The sequence below is a fragment of the Nicotiana sylvestris genome, chromosome 2 (genome assembly GCF_000393655.2).
Source record: "Nicotiana sylvestris chromosome 2, ASM39365v2, whole genome shotgun sequence".
NCBI classification, from domain to species: Eukaryota; Viridiplantae; Streptophyta; class Magnoliopsida; order Solanales; family Solanaceae; genus Nicotiana; species Nicotiana sylvestris.
This window is the reverse complement of record NC_091058.1, coordinates 106,619,311-106,639,678: the sequence shown is the minus strand read 5'-3', so window position 1 is coordinate 106,639,678 and position 20,368 is coordinate 106,619,311. Positions and strand designations below refer to the sequence as shown.

At 42.1% G+C, this 20,368-nt stretch overlaps 1 protein-coding gene across 1 annotated transcript; it reads right to left on the bottom strand.

Annotated features, from left to right (window-relative positions):
* Nucleotides 1–16,495: 16,495 nt before the first annotated feature.
* LOC138885377 (uncharacterized) lies at nt 16,496–16,840 on the bottom strand. Its single transcript, XM_070166321.1, has one exon. The coding sequence runs from the start codon at nt 16,838–16,840 to the stop codon at nt 16,496–16,498; it is 345 nt and encodes a 114-aa protein (XP_070022422.1).
* Nucleotides 16,841–20,368: the final 3,528 nt, after the last annotated feature.

Here is a 20,368-nt window from a genome sequence, read left to right as displayed (position 1 = left end):
TCACGACCTACTTTCGAATCCAAGCTTAAGCCCAAACCCTCAATTTGGTGCCAAACAGTCCAAAACTATCCAAATAGCATAGAAACTAATCAATATAGGCTTAAAAGTTCATATCCCAACCATTAGAGTGATTCTCCAATCTAAATTACAAGATTCCTAAAATTCGTCCCTACCACGTGCCCGGGCTCCGCAAATGTTTGAAGAAAGTTGTTACTCATAGCCTAAGGATCGAGAATATATGATTTTTACTCCATTACATGACAAATTTTGGGGTTAAATCTTGTATTTATCAAAATCCTAGGGTTTTACTTAAATCCCATGATTTTCACTAATTTTTGTGTGTTAATCTACCCAAAACCCAAGTATTAAACTCACATTAAGTAGAAATAACTTACTTCACAATGCTAGGTCGAAATCCCCTTTTTGAAAGCTCCTAAATCGCCCAAGTGTAGAAGTGAAATGAAATAAATGGCCCAAGTCCCATTTTTAAAAGCTGTGTCCAAGCCTCTAGTGTCGTATTTGCGACATCAGGTTCGCAAATGCGAAGTCGCAATTGCGACAAAACGATCGCAAATGCGAACTGAGCCTCCCTCTGCCTTGATCGCAAATGCGACAGAAGGGTAGCAAATGCGGACCCTGCTGGGTTCGCAAATGTGAAGAAAACATCGCAAATGTGACCATTGCCCCCAACAAATCTTCTTCGCAAATGCGATGCTTTCCTCGCAAATGCGAGGTTCGCAAATACGAACATTTTCTTGCATTTGGGAGACCTACAACCTTGCGTAGAAACACCTGAAAACTGGGGTGTTTTTCACCCCCAACCCCGTCCGAAACTCACCCGCGCCCTTGGGGCTCCACTCCGAATACTCACACAAGTCCAACAATATCGTACAAACTTGCTCGAGCGATCAAATCGCCGAAATAACATCTAAAACTACGGATTTAACACGAGAACACATGAAATTCTTAAGAACATTCAAAATTCCTATTTTACAACCGGACTTCCAAATCACGTCAAACCAGTCATGTTTCTTACCAAATTTCACAGACAAGACTTAAATGCTATATTGGACCTGTACCGGGCTCCAAAATCAACATACGGGCCCGATACCAACATGATCAAACATTATTCAATTTCTTTAAATCCTTAGATTTTCAGTTTAACAATGTTTTAACAAAAATTCATTACTCGGGCTAGGGACCTCAGAATTCGATTCTGGGCATACGCCCAGGTCCCATATTTTACTACGGATCCTCCGGGACTGTCAAAATATAAGTCCGGGTCCGTTTACTAAAAATGTTGACAAAAGTCAAACTTGGCCTTTTAAGCCAACCTTAAGGAATCAAGTGTTCCGATTTCAATCCAAACTCTTCTAAATCCCGAACCAACCATCCTCGCAAGTCGTAAATCAATTAAAGCAAGTACGGGAAGTCTTATTTAGGGGAACAGGGTTCTAGAAAGCAAAGCGATCAGTTGGGTCGTTACATTCTCCACCTCTTAAACAATCATTCGTCCCAGGTTGCCTCCTCAACTGGTTGGCCCCTCCACTAGACCTTTACCGCGCAAATCCTCTTGGATCTCAACTGGCGAACTTGCCTATCAATAATGGAAACTAGCTCCTCCACATAAACTAAACTCTCATCCAGCTGAATAGTACTGAAGTCTAACACATGAGACAAGTCGGCATGATAACTCTGAAGCATAGACACGTGAAAAACTAGATGAACTTCTGATAAGCTGGGAGGTAAAGCAAGCTCATAAGCAACCTCCCCAACTCGCCTCAACACCTCAAATGGGCTAATAAACCTTGGGCTCATATTGCCCTTCTTCCTGAACCTCATGATACCCTTCATCGGCGAAAATTTCAAGAGGACCTTCTCGCCGACCATGAATGATACATCACGCGCCTTCTGATCCGCGTAACTCTTCTGTCTGGACTAAGCTTTGCGAAGTCTTTCCTAAATCAATTTTACCTTCTCTAAGGCATCTCTCACCAAATATGTACCATATAACTTAGCCTCTCCGGGCTCAAACCACCTGATAGGAGAACAATATCGCCAATCATATAAAGCCTCAAATGGGGCCATCTCGATGCTGGATTGGCAACTATTGTTGTAAGCAAACTCGGCCAAAGGCAAGAACTGATCCCATTGTCCTCCAAAGTCAATCAAACATGCTCTAAGCATGTCCTCCAACATCTGAACTGTCCGCTCTGACTGTCAGTTGGTCTGAGGATGGAATGTTGTGTTGAGCTCCACACAGGTCCCCAACTCACTCTGAATAGCTCTCCAGAAAAGCAAAGTGAACTGAGAGCCTCTATCTGATACGATGGAACGGGCACACCGTGCAACCGAACTATCTCCCGAATGTAGATATGTGCCACCTCTCTGAAGTATAAGTAGTCCCTACCGGAATGAAGTGTGCCGTCTTGGTCAAACTGTCAACAATGACCCAAACTGCATCAAACTTCCGCAATGTCCGTGGCAACCCAACTAAGAAGTCCATAGAAATGCGCTCCCACTTCCACTCTGGCATAGGCATCTGCTGTAGTAGGCCACCTAGCCTCTGGTGCTCATACATAACTTGCTGGCAATTCAAACACCTAGCCACATACTCAACGATGTCCTTCTTCATCCTTCGCCACTAATAATGCTGCCTCAAGTCACGATACATCTTCGTAGCATTTGGATGGATAGATATCGTGAACTGTGTGCCTCTTCCAGAATCCTCTCTCTCAAACCATCGACATTAAGAACACATAGGCGACCCTGTAGTCGCAAAACACCATCCTCTCCCATAGAAACCTCCTTGGCACTACCTTGTAGCACCGTCTCTCTGAGAATTGCCAAATGTGGATCATCGAACTGCCAGGCCTTGACCTGCCCCAACAATGAAGACTGAGCAACAACACATGCAAAGACTCGGCAAGGCTCTGAAATGTCCAACCTCACAAGTTCGTTAGCCAAGGACTAAATGTCCAAAGCTAGTGGCCTTTCCTCCGCTGAAATGAATACCAAGCTACCCATACTCTCTGCTTTCCTACTCAAGGCATCTGCGACTACATTTGCCTTTCCTGGATGATAAAGAATGGAGATATCATAATCTTTTAGTAACTCAAGCCACCTACGCTGCCTCTAATTAAGATCCCTTTGTTTGAACAAATGCTGTAAGCTTCGATGATCAGTATAAACATCACACGACACCCCATACAGATAATGCCTCTATATCTTAAGAGCATAAACAATCGCTGCTAACTCTAGGTCGTGCATAGGGTAATTCTTCTCATGAATCTTCAGCTGACGTGAAGCATATGCAATAACTCTCCCCTCCTACATCAATACACATCCCAAACCAACACGTGAAGCATTGCAATATACCGTATACATCCCCCAACCGGAAGGCAACACTAGAACCAGTGTTGTAGTCAAAGCCATCTTGAGCTTCTGAAAGCTCGCCTCACACTCATCGGACCAAAGGAAAGGAGCACCCTCTGGGTCAATCTAGTCAGAGATGATGCAATATATGAAAAGCCCTGCACGAATCGACGGTAATAACCTGCTAGCCCCAGGAAACTCTTGATCTCGGTCACTGAAGTAGGATGTGGCCAACTCTGAACTGCCTCAATCTTCTTGGGATCCACCTTAATACCCTCTCCTGACACAACATGCCCCAAGAATGCCACTGACTCTAGCCAAAACTCACATTTGGAGAACTTAGCATATAGCTTCTGCTCTTACAAGGTCTGAAGCATTACTCTCAAATGTTGCTTGTGCTCCCCTAGGCTATGTGAGTATATCAATATGTCGTCAATGAAGACGATGACAAAGGAATCTATATAAAGCCTTAACACCCTGCTCATTAATTCCATAAACACCACTAGAGCATTAGTCAAGCCAAAGGACATCACCAGAAACTCATAGTGGCCATATTTGGTACGGAAGGCAGTCTTCGGGACATCTGAGTCCCGAATCTTCAGCTGATGATACCCTAATCTCAAGTTGATCTTACAAAACACCCTAGCACCCTACAACTGGTCAAACAAATCATCGATATGGGGAAACGAGTACTTGTTCTTGATGGTAGCTTTGTTCAGCTGGCAGTAATCAATGCACAACCGCATAGTCTCATCCTTCTTCTTTACAAACAACACTGGTGCACCCCAAGGTGACATACTTGGTCTAACAAACCCCTTTGCTAGCAACTCCTCAAGCTGCTCCTTCAACTCCTTCAACTCTTTCGGATCCATACAGTACGGTGGAATAGATATAGGCTGAGTACCTGGCGCCAAATCAATGCAGAAATCAATATCACGATCCGGTGGCATGCCAGGAAGATCAGAAAGAAATACATCGGCAAACTCCCCGGACTACTGGTACTGAATCAATCGTCGGAGACTTTGCGGTGGTGTCCCGAACATATGCTAGATACGCCAAACAACCCTTCTCGACCAAATGTCAAGCCTTCAGAAACGAGATAACATGACTAGATAAACTAACGGAGGAACCCTTCCACTCTAACCTCGACAACTCTGGCATTGATAAAGTAACAGTTGGTATGGCAGTCAAGAATGGCGTGATATGGAGATAACCAATCCATGCCCAAGATGCCCTCAAAGTTGATCATGTCAAGTAACAGGAGATCTGCTCTAGTCTCGTAACTACAAAAGGTAACCATATAGGACCGGTAAATCCGATCCACAACCACAGAATCACCCATAGGAGTGGACACATAAACAAGAGTACCCAAGCACTCACGAGGAATATCTAGAAAGTGGGCAAACAGAGATGACACATATGAATATGTAGACCCTAGATCAAACAATACCGAAGCATCCCTACCGGAGATAGAAATAGTACCTGTGATCACTGCATCTGAAGCCACTGCATCTGGTCTGGCTGGAAAAGCATAGAATCTGACTGGAGCGCTGGCTGGCTGGCCTTTACCGAGCTGAGCAATGGCTTATTGACCTCCCCCAGTCTGGCCTCCACCTCTAGGACGGCCCCTGCCATCCTGTCCTCCACCTCTAGGCAGCCGAACGACTACCACTGTAATCATAGGCTAATAACCCTACTATAGTGCCTTGCCCTGAAGTCTGGAACAAAATCGCTTCATATGACCTGAATTCCCACACTCATAACAACCCCGCCTTGCCATAGACTGTTGTCCTGAAGCCTGAACCTACTGGCCTGAATACCTACTAGATGAACCTTGAATGGCGAGTGGGAGGTTCGAACTCTTTGGCATAGCACTGAAATGAGAAATAGAAGAACCCGGATGGCCAGAGTACCCGCCAGAGCAACCCTAAATAGCTAGTGGACGATAAGAACTCTCCGGCATCGCTCTGAAATAAGGCCCCACCGGTGCACCTCGAGAAGGGGGTGGTGGTGCTAAATATGGGGTCCTACTAGGATGACCCATCCCAAAGTGACCTCTGCCCCTAACTGGGGCACCTCTGAACTCTTCAGAAAATCGGGTCCTCACGTCCTGCTGAATCTGCTCTCTACCCCTCTGGCTATAGCCCTCAATCCTGTGAGCAATCTCTACCACTAGCTGATACACAGTACCCATGTCCATCTCTCAGGCCATGCTAGCTCGAATACTGGGGTGTAACCCCGCAACAAATCTCTGCACTCTCTTTGCATCCGTAGGGATTATCAAGAGTGCATGGAGAGACAACTCAGAGAATCTCACCTCATAGTCGGTCACAGACATCTGACCCTATTCGAGCTGCTCGAACTGGCACCACAACTCTTCCGTCTGAGAGGGTAGGATATACCTGTCCAGGAAAAGCTGTGTGAACTGACCCCAAGTAATGGGAGGAGAACCCGTTGGCCTGCCAAGAACATAAGACTGCCACCATCCACAGGCCCTGCCCTCCAGCTGGAATGTAGTGAAGTCAACCCCATAAGACTCCAATATCCTCATGTTGTGCAGTCTGTCCTTGCACCTATCAATGAAATCCTGAGCATTCTCATGACGCTCACCTCCGAAGATGGGAGGGTGTAGCCTAGTCCATCTGTCCAGTAACTTTTGCGGATCGTCGTCCGTAGCCGGTCTTGGCTCGGGTACCACTACAGAAACTGGCTGAGCCCCATCTACTGGTAGTGCACCTAGAGTCTGATACTGATAACAACTAGGTCGGGAATCCAAATTAGAGTAAGAATTTGAGAAGTAAATGCGGAAACAATAACAACAAGGAATTGAACAACTAGAATTAAAGAGATGAAAATAAAGGATATGGGACGAATTCAAGGAAAGAATTCCAAGAACGTAAGTTCTATAGCCTTGACAAGATCAAAGTAACAACGTCTTGATTTATGGAAGAAATCAAACGCCTTTACTTAAAAAGCAAATCAAAACAATAGATTCGGATCTTGACCACTTTACGAGTAACTTGAGACAACAATTAATAACTAGTATTAATCGCCTTCTAAGAATACCACAAAGGAATCAAAGATATCATAAAAGAGAAGTAATCTTACTACCTTGAACTAAGAACTAGTAAAGGTTGAAAGATAAATCTCAAAGCACAAGTAACAAAGGTTCAAAAGAACTCTCAAAGTATGATATACTTAATCAATAAATGTTGTATCTTATGAATGAGAAGAACTCCCTATTTATAGGAATACTAAGGCATAAAAGTCCTTAAAATTAGGTAGGGTGGTTGCTAAGGCATACAAAGTCATTACAATTAGGTAGGGTGGTTGCTAAAGAGTAAGAAAAGTCATTAAAATTAGGTGGGGGCGGCCAAGACCCTTTGGGGCAGATTTGGGCCTTAAAACAACTAGTTTGGGCCATTGGTTTGGACTCCAATTGGGCTCCTTTTGAAACACCCCCTTTTGGACCTCTTTTAAGGTCATTTTGAGCCCTATTGGTGGACTTCAAGGGCTGATTTGGTAACCCAATTTTCCTCCTCTTGGACTTCAATTTGGACTACCAAATAGTTGTAAAACTTGGACAATTCATCTCCTTTGGGCTTGAGCTCTTCCTCTACAATTAAAAGCTTCTTTATTTGCCATTGAAGTCTAGCAACCTTAGCTTGCAACTCTTTAGCTTGAGATCTTGTAAATGGCCTTAGAGCTTCCAAAACTCTATCATCTCTATCATTGTCCTTAACTATATCCTTGTTCTTGATGCTATCATTCCCCCCTTCTTGAAAAGAATTCGTCCTCGAATTCGATCCTACATCAAACAAAGATAAGTCAGCAACATTAAATGTGGCACTTACTTGGAACTCACCAGGAAGGTCCAACTTGTAAGCATTGTCCCCAATCCTTTCAAGGACTTGAAATGGGCCATCTCCTCTAGGATGCAACTTTGACTTCCTTTTGGAAGGAAATCTCTCCTTTCTAAAGTGAACCCAAACTAAATCTCCAGGTTTAAAAATAACTTGCTTTCTTCCCTTATTCTTTCTCAAGGCAGTTTGCTCATTTTTCTTCTCAATTGCAAGCCTTGTTTGTTCATGAATTTTTTTCATCATCTCAGCCTTTGTCCTACCATCAAGATTAGCAATATCATTAGTTTGTAATGGTAATAAATCAAGGGGAGTGAAGGGATTAAAACCATAAACAACCTCAAAAGGAGACATACCTGTAGAAGAATGGATTGTTCTATTGTAAGCAAATTCAATCATAGGTAAGTGATCTTCCCATGAAGTTAATTTACCTTTCAAAACAGCCCTCAACATGTTTCCTAAGGTTCTATTAACTACTTCAGTTTGTCCATCAGTTTGTGGGTGACAAGAAGTAGAAAACAACAATTTAGTACCTAACTTCCCCCAAAAAACACGCCAAAAGTGGCTCAAAAACTTAGCATCCCTATCACTAACAATAGTTCTAGGTATACCATGAAATTTGACAACCTCTTTTACAAAAAGACCAGCAACATGTGAGGCATCATTAGTCTTTAAACAAGGAATAAAGTGAGCCATTTTGGAGAACCTATCTACCACAACAAAAATACTATCCCTACCATATCTTGTTCTAGGCAAACCTAACACAAAATCCATGGAAATATCAATCCAAGGCGAAGTAGGAACAGGTAATGGCGTGTAAAGACCATGTGGTAACACTTTAGATTTAGCTTGTTTACATTCCAAACACTGTGCGCACATTCTTTCAACATCTTTTCTCATTCCAGGCCAAAAGAAATTTTCGGCCAATATGTCTAGTGTCTTTGGGACTCCAAAGTGTCCCATAAGCCCTCCACAATGTGCTTCCCTTACAAATACTTCACGTAAAGAGCAATTAGGAATACACAACTTATTTTCCTTAAAGAGAAAGCCATCTTGGAGGTTAAACCTCTCAAAAGGACTCAACTTACAATCTGCAAAAATTTTGCCAAAATCAACGTCATTAGCATAAAGTCCCTTGATTTGATCAAAACCCATTAATTTAGAAGTCAGGGTAGAAACTAAGATATACCTCCTTGAAAGTGCATCAGCAACAACATTTTCTTTCCCTTGTTTGTAAGAAATTACATAAGGAAACGTTTCAATGAATTCAACCCACTTAGCATGCCTTCTACTAAGCTTACCTTGACTCTTCAAGTATTTCAAGGATTCATGATCAGTTTTAATGACAAACTCTCTTGGCCACAGGTAATGTTGCCATGTGGCTAAAGCCCTTACCAAAGCATATAACTCTTTGTCATAAGTGGAATAGTTCAATGTGGCTCCACTTAACTTTTCACTAAAGTAGGCAATAGGTTTAGAATCTTGCATCAAAACAGCACCTATTCCTTTGCCCGAAGCATCACATTCAATTTCAAAAGATTTAGAAAAATCAGGCAATTGTAACAATGGAGCAGAACATAACTTTTCTTTCAACAAGTTAAAAGCATCATCTTGTTCTTTTCCCCATTTAAAAATCTTATCCTTTTTAATAACTTCAGTTAAAGGAGAAGCAATGGTACTAAAGTCTCTCACAAACCTCCTATAAAAACTAGCAAGTCCATGAAAACTCCTAACTTCAGTTACACTCTTAGGTTTAGGCCATTCTTTTATTGCTTTGATTTTCTCTTCATCAACCTCAACTCCTTTAGAACTAACTACAAAACCCAAGAAAATCACACGATCCACATAAAAAGTACACTTTTTAAGATTAGCAAATAAAAATTGCTTTCTAAGAACTTCAAAAACTTGTTTTAGGTGTTCTACATGCTCTTCTAAAGTGTTAGAAAAGACCAAGATATCATCGAAGTACACCACAACAAATTTTCCATGAAAATCCTTAAAAACATGATTCATTAATCTCATGAAAGTGCTAGGTGCATTAGTCAAGCCGAAAGGCATAACTAACCACTCATAAAGCCCATATTTGGTCTTAAAAGCAGTTTTCCATTCATCTCCAGGATTCATTCGAATCTGATGGTAACCACTTTTTAGATCAATTTTAGAAAAGATTTTGGATCCATGTAATTGATCCAACATGTCATCAAGACGAGGAATAGGGTGGCGATACTTTACCGTAATCTTGTTGATTGCTCTACAATCCACGCACATCCTCCAAGTTCCATCCTTTTTTGGTACCAATAGGACGGGAACCGAGCAAGGGCTCATGCTCTCTCTCACAAAACCTTTCTCAAGCAACTCCTCAACTTGCCTTTGAAGTTCTTTTGTCTCTTCTGGATTACTCCTATAGGCTGGCCTATTTGGGATTTGTGATCCAGGTACAAAATCAATTTGATGCTCAATGCCACGTAAAGGTGGCAATCCATTAGGAATATCTTCTGGAAAGACATCTTCAAAATCCTGCAAAAGAGAAGAAATACTACTTGGCAAAGAAGAAGTTAGCAACTCAGAATTAATCAAAGTCTCTTTGTAAGTAAGTAGTATTATGGGCAGCCCCTCTTTTCTTGCATTTAAACACTCTTTGGTTTTTATATAAAAACTCTCTTTTTTTCTTTCCTTAACCTCTTTCCTCTCACCAAGACTGTCTATTTTTTCATTCAAACCCTTTTTTATCTCTTCTCTCAAATTGCTGCCCTCTCTCTCTTTCTCTCGGCCATCTCTCTTTTTTTCTAATTCTTGGCCTTCTTTCTTTTCTTTTTCCTCAAGCTCACTTTTTATCTCTCCCCTTGGTTTTCCCATTGTTTCTCTTAATCTCTTTTGATCTTCAAACACTTGAGAAGGAGATAAAGGTGCAAGAGTAAATTTCCTGCCATTTAGTTCAAGAGAATATCTATTCTTTCTTCCATCATGAAAAACATTCCTGTCATACTGCCAAGGACGACCCAGTAAGATATGACAAGCTTGCATAGGTATTATGTCACAAAGAATATCATCCTCATATCTACCAACATTAAATGAAATCATGCACTGTTTGTTTACCTTTAGTTCACCACTATCATTTAACCATTGGAGTCTATATGGAGTAGGGTGTTTCATGCAGGCAAGTCCCAATTTTTCCACAAAGTATGAACTCACCACATTAGCACAACTACCACTATCAATGATCATAGAGCAAGTTTTTCCCTTTATCCCACACCTAGTATGGAATATATTCTCCCTTTGTTCTTCACTATTGCTTGCCAAATTGATAGTCATAATCCTTCTAACTACCCCAATCATGCCCTCATTAGGTAGTTCTACATCATCTTCATCACTCACATCTCCCTCTTCTTCTCCCTCACCTCTTTCACTCTCATATCCTCCATCTTCTCTAAGAATGATGTTTCTTCTACTTGGACATTCATGCATCATATGTCCCCTTCCTTTACATTTATGACATTGAATAGAACTAGAAGGTGTAAAAGGTTTAGGGTTAAAGGTTTTACCTCCCTCTTTGTTCTCAAATTTACCTTTACCCTTGTCTTCTTGAGGTCTAGAAGAACTCTTCATCTCATGATATGGCCATGGATTCTTGGAGATGGTGCTTGTCCGACCTTTCCACGAGCTAGTCTGCTTTCTTTTATTTTGATTTTCTATCTTTACAGACAAATCAACTAACTCATCTATTGTTACATATTGTTGTAATTCTACTACATCAGCTATTTCCTTATTTAAACCATTTAAAAACCTAGCCATTGTAGCCTCTTCTTCCTCTGTACAATTAGCTTGGATCATAGCCATATCCATAGCCTTAAAGTACTCATCCACAGACATGGACCCTTGCTTCAATGTTTGAAGACGTTGTTGTAGCTCTCTTTGAAAGTGTGATGGCACGAATCTCTTCCTCATCACCCTCTTCATCTCAGCCCAAGTAGCAACTGGTGCTTGTCCTTCTTGCAATCTGTCCCTAGCAAGCTTTTTCCACCAAATAGCAGCATAGTCAGAAAACTCAACAACAGCAAGTTTAACTTTCTTACCCTCAGAGTAGTTGTGACAATCAAAGATGGCTTCAACCTTTCTCTCCCAATCAAGGTACAAGTCTGGGTCCCTTGCTCCCTTGAATGATGGCATCTTCATCTTTATACTACTTATATTGTCATCTTCTACTCTACCTCTTTGTCCCCTCCTATCTCTTCCCACCCTATCAAAATCAATATCATTAAAATCATCTATAGGGTTTTCTTGATTTACAATGGGAGCATGGGGTACATTTCTCCTAGCTTGGGGTCTAACATTATTTTCCCTCCTAAGTTCAGCTATTGTATCATTTTGATCAGCAATGGTATCCCTCATCTCTTGGAGTTGCAAATTCAACCTTTCAAATTGTTGATGCATAGCTTGCAAGGTAAAATCATTTCTTGCTTTGATTTCAGCTTCTTGGAGAACCCTTCGTTCATCATCACTACCTGTACGCGACATCTTTTAAAAAAAAGTGTAAACTGTATCACAAAAATTAGCTCTCTTTTTTTTTCTCGGAATAACCTTTGAACAAAATACTTTGTAGATTTATAATTAAACCCAACTCGTATGAAATTCTTAGTAGTAAAATTCAGATTTTTGGGGAACTAATGAAAGAAAAACCAAATCCTAGAACTATTAGGCTCGGTTGAAACATGACGCGAACAAAAAGGAAAGGATTATATGTTTAGATTAGAAAGAGTAAGAAAATCTAGGATCCCCTCTTCTTGTTTCCTTTGTTAATTTTTGGTAACAAATTAGATACAAAAGAAATATCCCGGAGAGCACTCAATTCTATTTTTTTTGTTCTAAAAACTGATTTTCGCTTCTTCTTTTTTTTTTTTTAATTTTTTTTCTTTGCTCTTAGTATTCAAGAAATCCCAAGACTTACCAAGAACGAAATCTTGATAAAAACCGCTCTGATACCACTTGATAACAACTAGGTCGGGAATCCAAATTAGAGTAAGAATTTGAGAAGTAAATGCGGAAACAATAACAACAAGGAATTGAACAACTAGAATTAAAGAGATGAAAATAAAGGATATGGGACGAATTCAAGGAAAGAATTCCAAGAACTTCCAAGAACGTAAGTTCTATAGCCTTGACAAGATCAAAGTAACAACGTCTTGATTTATGGAAGAAATCAAACGCCTTTACTTAAAAAGCAAATCAAAACAATAGATTCGGATCTTGACCACTTTACGAGTAACTTGAGACAACAATTAATAACTAGTATTAATCGCCTTCTAAGAATACCACAAAGGAATCAAAGATATCATAAAAGAGAAGTAATCTTACTACCTTGAACTAAGAACTAGTAAAGGTTGAAAGATAAATCTCAAAGCACAAGTAACAAAGGTTCAAAAGAACTCTCAAAGTATGATATACTTAATCAATAAATGTTGTATCTTATGAATGAGAAGAACTCCCTATTTATAGGAATACTAAGGCATAAAAGTCCTTAAAATTAGGTAGGGTGGTTGCTAAGGCATACAAAGTCATTACAATTAGGTAGGGTGGTTGCTAAAGAGTAAGAAAAGTCATTAAAATTAGGTGGGGGCGGCCAAGACCCTTTGGGGCAGATTTGGGCCTTAAAACAACTAGTTTGGGCCATTGGTTTGGACTCCAATTGGGCTCCTTTTGAAACACCCCCTTTTGGACCTCTTTTAAGGTCATTTTGAGCCCTATTGGTGGACTTCAAGGGCTGATTTGGTAACCCAATTTTCCTCCTCTTGGACTTCAATTTGGACTACCAAATAGTTGTAAAACTTGGACAATTCATCTCCTTTGGGCTTGAGCTCTTCCTCTACAATTAAAAGCTTCTTTATTTGCCATTGAAGTCTAGCAACCTTAGCTTGCAACTCTTTAGCTTGAGATCTTGTAAATGGCCTTAGAGCTTCCAAAACTCTATCATCTCTATCATTGTCCTTAACTATATCCTTGTTCTTGATGCTATCAGATACACTACTACTGCATGACCTGGAGCCTAGGCAGTAGGGGTTTGTGCTCTCCCTCCCACCTGAGATGTGGCTGGGTCCGCTGGAAATAAACCAGCCTGAGTCATGTTGTCCATGAACCGCAACATATGGCCTATGACCTCCTGGAAACCCGGTGCTGTCATGAAGTCTGTCGAGGTAGGATCAGTTGCGGGCACCTCGCCCTGCTCCTCTATGATAGGATCCCTTGTAGGATCCATCGGTGGTGCAATTGGGGCAGCTCTAGGACGCTGTCACGACCCTGGTTCGCCCTCTATGAACCATCGTAATGGCACCTAGTCTCTACGACTAGGTAAGCCTAAATTGCGGAAGATAACCAAAACTTGCGGAAGTAAACAATTTAAAAAAAGAAATAAGGCAATAACCGTGTTTAATTATGCCGCTCGGCATACACCATATATAAATCTCAAAACCAATATCCAAATCCAAGACCCGGAAACCCACGAATCACAAGCTAAGAAAAGGAAATACGACATAGCTCTAACTCTGGAATTTGTCTAATAAGAACAGAAAGTACAAAAGGGCTAAATACAAAAATGCAGGAATAGAAAGGGACTCCTCGTTCTGCGGACGCGGCAGATGTACCTCGAAGTCTCTAAGTAGTCGCCTCCCTCAAGGATGGTAGGCCTGAGTTGAAGTACCTAGATCTGCACATGAAAAACATGCGTAGAAGAGGCATGAGTACACCACAGCAGTACTCAGTAAGTGCCAAGCCTAACTTCGGTTGGGTAGTGACGAGGAAGGTCAGGGCCCTACTGAGATTAAATAAATATAAAGATGACAAGATAAGATAAGCAATACAATTAAAAATCTACAATAAAAATATACACAGGATAATAAGAGTGCAATAATGGAAACAGAGATGAAGGCAAACCACAAGGAAATACCACTCAAAACAAGGATGATAACCGGGGTTCTCTTGGTATTCCGAGGATCTCTTGGTATCCTCAATATATTCTAGGGATCTCTTAGTATCCTGAGGATCTCTTGGTATCCTCAATATAGGCTTGGGATGTATCCCGAGGATCTCCTGGTATCCTCAATTATATGCTAGGGATCTCTTGGTATCCCGAGGATCTATTGGTATCCTCAATTATATGCTAGAGATCTCTTGGTATCCCGAGGATCTCTTGCTATCCTCACATGCTAGGGATCTCTTAGTATCCTCAATATACGTGTCAGGGATATCTTGGTATCCCATACCTCAATTCAAATCATAAATACATACAGGGGATCTCCTAGGATACCGTCCCGTAGTCCCAAAGTAAAAACACACAGTAGCAACACAAGAATACCCAATTAAGCTAAATTTCGTACCAAGTAAACAGTTAATTCTAGCCTAACATGCTTCACATAATGCAATTAAGGCAGTTTAAGCAAATAGGCAATTAAGTCAACTAAACATGTTTTATCTAAACTAGCAACAGGCTAAATTTGCAAGTAGAATAAAACAGGAAAAAAGAACTCAATTGAAATACTTAAGGAAAAACCGGATTTTCAACAATTAGCTCAAGTACGCGCTCGTCACCTCATGTACAAGGCATTTCAATTATCAAATATATCATATCCTAAGGGTAAGGTCCCCCACACAAGGTTAGACAAGCCACTTACCTCGAACCGGCTCAAAGTCAACCCGAAACTACGCTCTTGCCACGAGTACTCAACTCCAAATGGCCCAAATCTATACAATTCAATCACATAATGTAAATAACACTTCAAGTAACTGATTCTACAATTAAATTCTAAGCTAATAAGCAAAATTATGTAAAATGACCAAAATGCCCCTTGGGCCCAAGTCTCGGAATCGGGTGAAATTTGTATTTTTGGAATCCTCATACTCTCATGAATCTATGCATAATAAGAACGTTAAAATCGAAGTTCAATTGACCCCTCAAATACCCCTTTTTGTTTCTCTTAAACTCAAGCCCTAATTACCCATTTCTCCCAAATTTTTCACCACTAATTAGGTATTTAATCACATAAAAACGAGTTATGAAGTCAAAAATGTTACCTCTAAATGATTCCCCTTGAATCCCTCTTCAACCCTCTTCAAAAAGCTTCAAAATCGCCTAACAATAGGGGAAACTAGGCTAAAATTCGTGAAATAACCCTTTTTAAACATTCTGCCAAGGTATTTTAATTCCTTCTTCGCGAACGCGGTCAAGGACTCGCGTTCGCGAAGCACATAAAGTCATTGACAAAAGTCGTCTTACGTGAAAGCGACACTGCTCTCCCGAATGCGATGCTTCCGCTGACCAACCCTTCGCGAACACGAAGAGCAATTCCACCTCGAACCCAGCTGACCACTTCCTTCTACGCGAACGCGATACCCTTCCCGCGAACTCGATGCTCAAACATCACCACCCTTCACGAACGCGAAGGTGAAATCCCTCTGCAATAGCTGAACAAAAACCTGCAACTTTTTAACAACATGAAATGATCCGTTGAGCATCCGACACACACCCGAGGCCCCCATGACCTCAACCAAACCTGCCAACCAATCCTAAAACATCATTCAAACTTGTTCCAACCTTCGGAATGCTCAAAACAACATCAAAACACCTATTTTTCATTAGATTCAAGATTAAAATTCCAAAAACTCTAAAAACACACTTTCGATGAAAAAGTCCACCAAACCTCATCCGAATAACCTAAAATTTTGCACACACATCCCAAATGACATGACAGAACTATTGCAACTCTCGGAATTCCATTCCAACCCTCGAATCAAAATCTCACTATCGAACCGAAAACTTCAAAAAATCAACTTCCGGCATTTCAAGCCTAAATTAGCTACGGACCTCCAAAACACACTCCGAACAAGCTCCTAACCCTGAAATCACCCAACGGAGCTAACAAAACCATCAGATTTCCATTTCGAGGCCGTCTTCACACTGTTCCGACTACGGTCAACTTTCCAACAATTAAGCTCTCATTTAGGGCCTAAGTGTCCCAAAACTCTCCGAAACTCAAAATCGAACATCCCGACAAATCGAAATAGCATAAATAAACTTGGGGAAAGCAGTTAATAGGGGATCAGGGCATTAATTCTTAAGATGACCGGCCGGGTCGTCTCAACCTCCTACACTTAAACATTTGTTCGTCCTCGAATGAGCATAAAGACATACCTGAAGCAGTGAAAAGATGAGGGAAACGACTGTGCATATCCTGCTCGGTCTCCCAGGTCGCCTCCTCGACCGGACGACCCTGTCATTGGACCTTCACTGATGCAATGTTCTTTGACCTCAGCTTTCTAACATGCCTGTCCAATATTGCTACTGGCTCTTCAATATAAGATAGATCCTTGTCCAACTGGACTGAATTGAAATCCAACACGTGTGATGGATCACTGTGATACCTCCGGAGTATCAAAATATGGAATACCGGATGAATTCCGGCCAAGCTGGAAGGTAAGGCAAGCTCATAAGCAACCTCCCCAACACGCCTCAATATCTCAAAAGGGCCAGTAAACCTCAGACCCAACTTCCCTTTCTTCCCAAATCTCATAACGCCCTTCATAGGCGATACCCGAAGCAGAACCCGCTCTCCAACCATATAGGAAACATCACAAACCTTCTGGTCCGCATAACTTTTCTGTCTAGACAGGGCTGTAGGGAGCCTATCGTGAATCACCTTAACCTTTTCCAAAGTATCCTGAACTAAGTCCGTGCCCAATAATATAACCTCACCCGGCACAAACCAGCCCACCGGGGATCTACACCGTCTCCCATATAAAGCCTTATACGGTGCTATCTGAATGCTGGACTGATAGCTGTTGTTGTAAGCAATCTCCGCCAGTGGCAAGAACTGATCCCAAGACCCTTCAAACACAATCACACACACACAGAGCATATCCTCAAGAATCTGGATAGTGCGCTCGGATTGTCCGTCCGTCTGAGAGTGAAATGTTGTACTCAACACTACCTGAGTACCTAACTCATGCTGAACAACTCTCCAGAACTGTGATGTGAACTGAGTACCTCTATCTGAAATGATGGACATTGGAATACCATGCAGACGAACAATCTCCTGGATATAAATCTCTGCCAACTACTCTGAAGAATAAGTAGTACACACAAGAATGAAATGAGCGGACTTGGTCAGCCGATCCACAATCACCCAAATAGCATCGAATTTTCTCAAAGTCCGTAGGAGCCCAACTACAAAGTCCATGGTGATCCGCTCCCACTTCCACTACGGGATCTCTATCTGGTGAAGCAACCCGCCCGGTGTCTGGTACTCATACTTCACCTGCTGACAGTTGAGACACCGAGCTACAAATCCAACTATATCCTTCTTCATCTGCCTCCACCAATAGTGTTGTCTCAAATCTTGATACATCTTCGCGTCACCCGGATGGATGGAATACCGCGAACTATGGGCCTCCTCTAGAATCAACTCTCGAAGCCTATCAACATTGGGTACACAAATCCGACCCTGCATCCTCAATACTCCATCATCACCAATAGTCACATCTCTGGCATCACCATGCTGAACCTTGTCCTTGAGGACATGTAAATGAGGGTCATCATACTGCCGCTCCCTGAACGATCAAATAAGGAAGACCGAGAAACCATGCAAGCTAGAACCCGATTGGGCTCCGAAAGATCCAATCTCACAAACTGGCTGGCTAAGGCCTAAACAACCATCGCTATAGGTGGTAAATAAGCCAAACTCCCCAAACTCTCTGCCCGGCGACTCAAAGCATCGGCCACCACATTGGCCTTGCCCGGGTGGTACAAAATAGTGATATTATAGTCCTTTAGCAACTCTAACTACCTCATTTGGCGAAAATTTAGATCCTTTTGCTTGAACAAGTGCTGCAAGCTCCGATGGTCAGTGTAAATCTCACAAGGAACACCGTATAAGTAATGGCGCCAAATTTTCAGGGCGTGAACAATGGTAACTAACTCAAGGTCGTGAACAGGGTAGTTCTTCTCATGTATCTTCAACTGTTTGGACACGTAGGCAATCACCCTACCGTCCTGCATCAGCACCACTCTAAGGCCAACCCTCGAGGCATCTCAATAGACCGTATAAGACCCCGAACCTATATGCAATATCAAAATTAGGACTGTGATCAAAGCTGTCTTGAGCTTCTAAAAGCTCGCCTCACACTCCTCCATCCACTGAAACGGAGCACCCTTCTGGGTCAACCTGGTCATAGGGGCTGCAATCGATGAAACCCCTCCATAAAACGACGGTAGTAGCCCGCCAAACCAAGGTAACTGTGGATCACTGTAGCTGAGGATGGTCTGGGCCAACTCTGCACAACCTCTATCTTCTTCGGATCCACCTGAATACCCTCACTCGATACCACGTGGCCTAAGAATGCCACTGAATCCAACCAAAACTCACATTTCGAGAACTTAGCATATAACTTCTTCTCTCTCAGAGTGTAAAGCACAGTCCTCAGGTGCTGCTCATGATCTTTCCGACTCCAGGAATACACCAGAATATAATCAATAAAGACAATAGAGAACGAGTTAAGATACGACCAAAACACACTATGCATCAAATGCATAAAGGTTGTTGGGGCATTGGTCAGCCCAAATGACATAACAAAGAACTCGTAATGGACATACCGAGTCCTGAAAGCAGTCTTCGAGATATTTGGCTCCCAAATCTTCAACTGATGGTAACCTGAGCGCAAGTCAATCTTAGAAAACACTCGTGCGCCCTGAAGCTGGTCAAACAGATCATCAATACGAGGCAAAGGATAACGGTTCTTCACTGTAACCTTGTTCAACTGGCGATAATCAATACACATACGCATAGAACCATCCTTTTTCTTCACAAACAAGACAGGAGCACCCTAAGGTGATACATTGGGTCGAATAAAACCCTTATCAAGCACTTCCTGTAACTGATCCTTCAACTCCTTCAACTTAGGAGGAGCCATACGATACGGAGGAATAGAAATGGGCTGAGTGACTGGCAACAGATCAATGCCAAAATCAATATCTCTATCATGTGGCATGCCTGGAAGAACAACTAGAAACACATCGGGAAAATCCTGTACTATTGGGACTGAATCAACTAAAGGGGTATCAATGCTGACATCTCTCACATAAGCTAAATATGTGTCACACCGCTTCTTAACCATACGCTGAGCTTTAAGAAAAGAAATAACTCTACCGGGAGTGTGATCTAAAGTACCCCTTCACTCAACAAGCGGTATACCTGGCATAGCCAGCGTCACGGTTTTGGCGTGACAATCAAGAATAGCATAATGGGGCGACAACCAGTTCATGCCCAAGATAATATCGAGATCTACCATGCTGAGCAACAATAAATCGGCTCTGGTCTTAAACCCACTAAGAGCAACCAAACACGACCGATAAACGCAGTCCACAACAAGGGAATCTCCCACAAAAGTAGAAATATAATAGGGGAACTCAAAGAATCTCGAGATACACCCAAATGTAGAGCAAAATAAGAAGACACATAAGAGTAAGTAGAGCCTAGATCGAATAGAACCGATGCATCTCTGTGACAAACCAATATAATACCTATGATGACAGAATCGGAGGCAACAACCTCGGTACAGGCAGGAAGACCATAGTATCTAGCCTGGCCTCAACCTCTAGGGCGACCTCTACCTTCCCAACCTCCACCTCTAGCTGGTTGAGCAGGTGGGGTAGCAACTGGAGCTGTAACCATAGCCTGAGAACTCGTGGTTGAGAAGTCTATGGAGGTTCACTCATCCTAAGTCTAGGGCAATCCCTCACCACGTGGTGTGTGTCACCACACTCAAAACAAGCTCTAGGAGGACGTGGCGGCTGTGACTGGCTCAGACCAGATCTGCTGGACTGACCTTTGAAAGCACCCCATGCAAGAGGCGCGCTAGAAACCAGAGGTGTAAGGCTCCTAAGGCCTAGGAGGAGTTGGAATACCACTGGCTGCTGGAAGAGCTAAATAAAAAGGGCAACTCATATAAACCCTACCATGATGACCTGCAACTGGGGTACGGGCACCAGAATAATAGCCCGACTATCGAGACCTCTTGGCCTCCCTCTCCTCTTTCTCCATAGCATGCATACCCTAAATCCTCCTAGCAATGCTCACCACCTACTAGTAAGA

Excerpts from the sequence above, each read along its gene's own strand:
- LOC138885377 (XM_070166321.1), bottom strand. The coding sequence starts at position 16,840 with ATGGTTGGAGAGCGGGTTCTGCTTCGGGTATCGCCTATGAAGGGCGTT.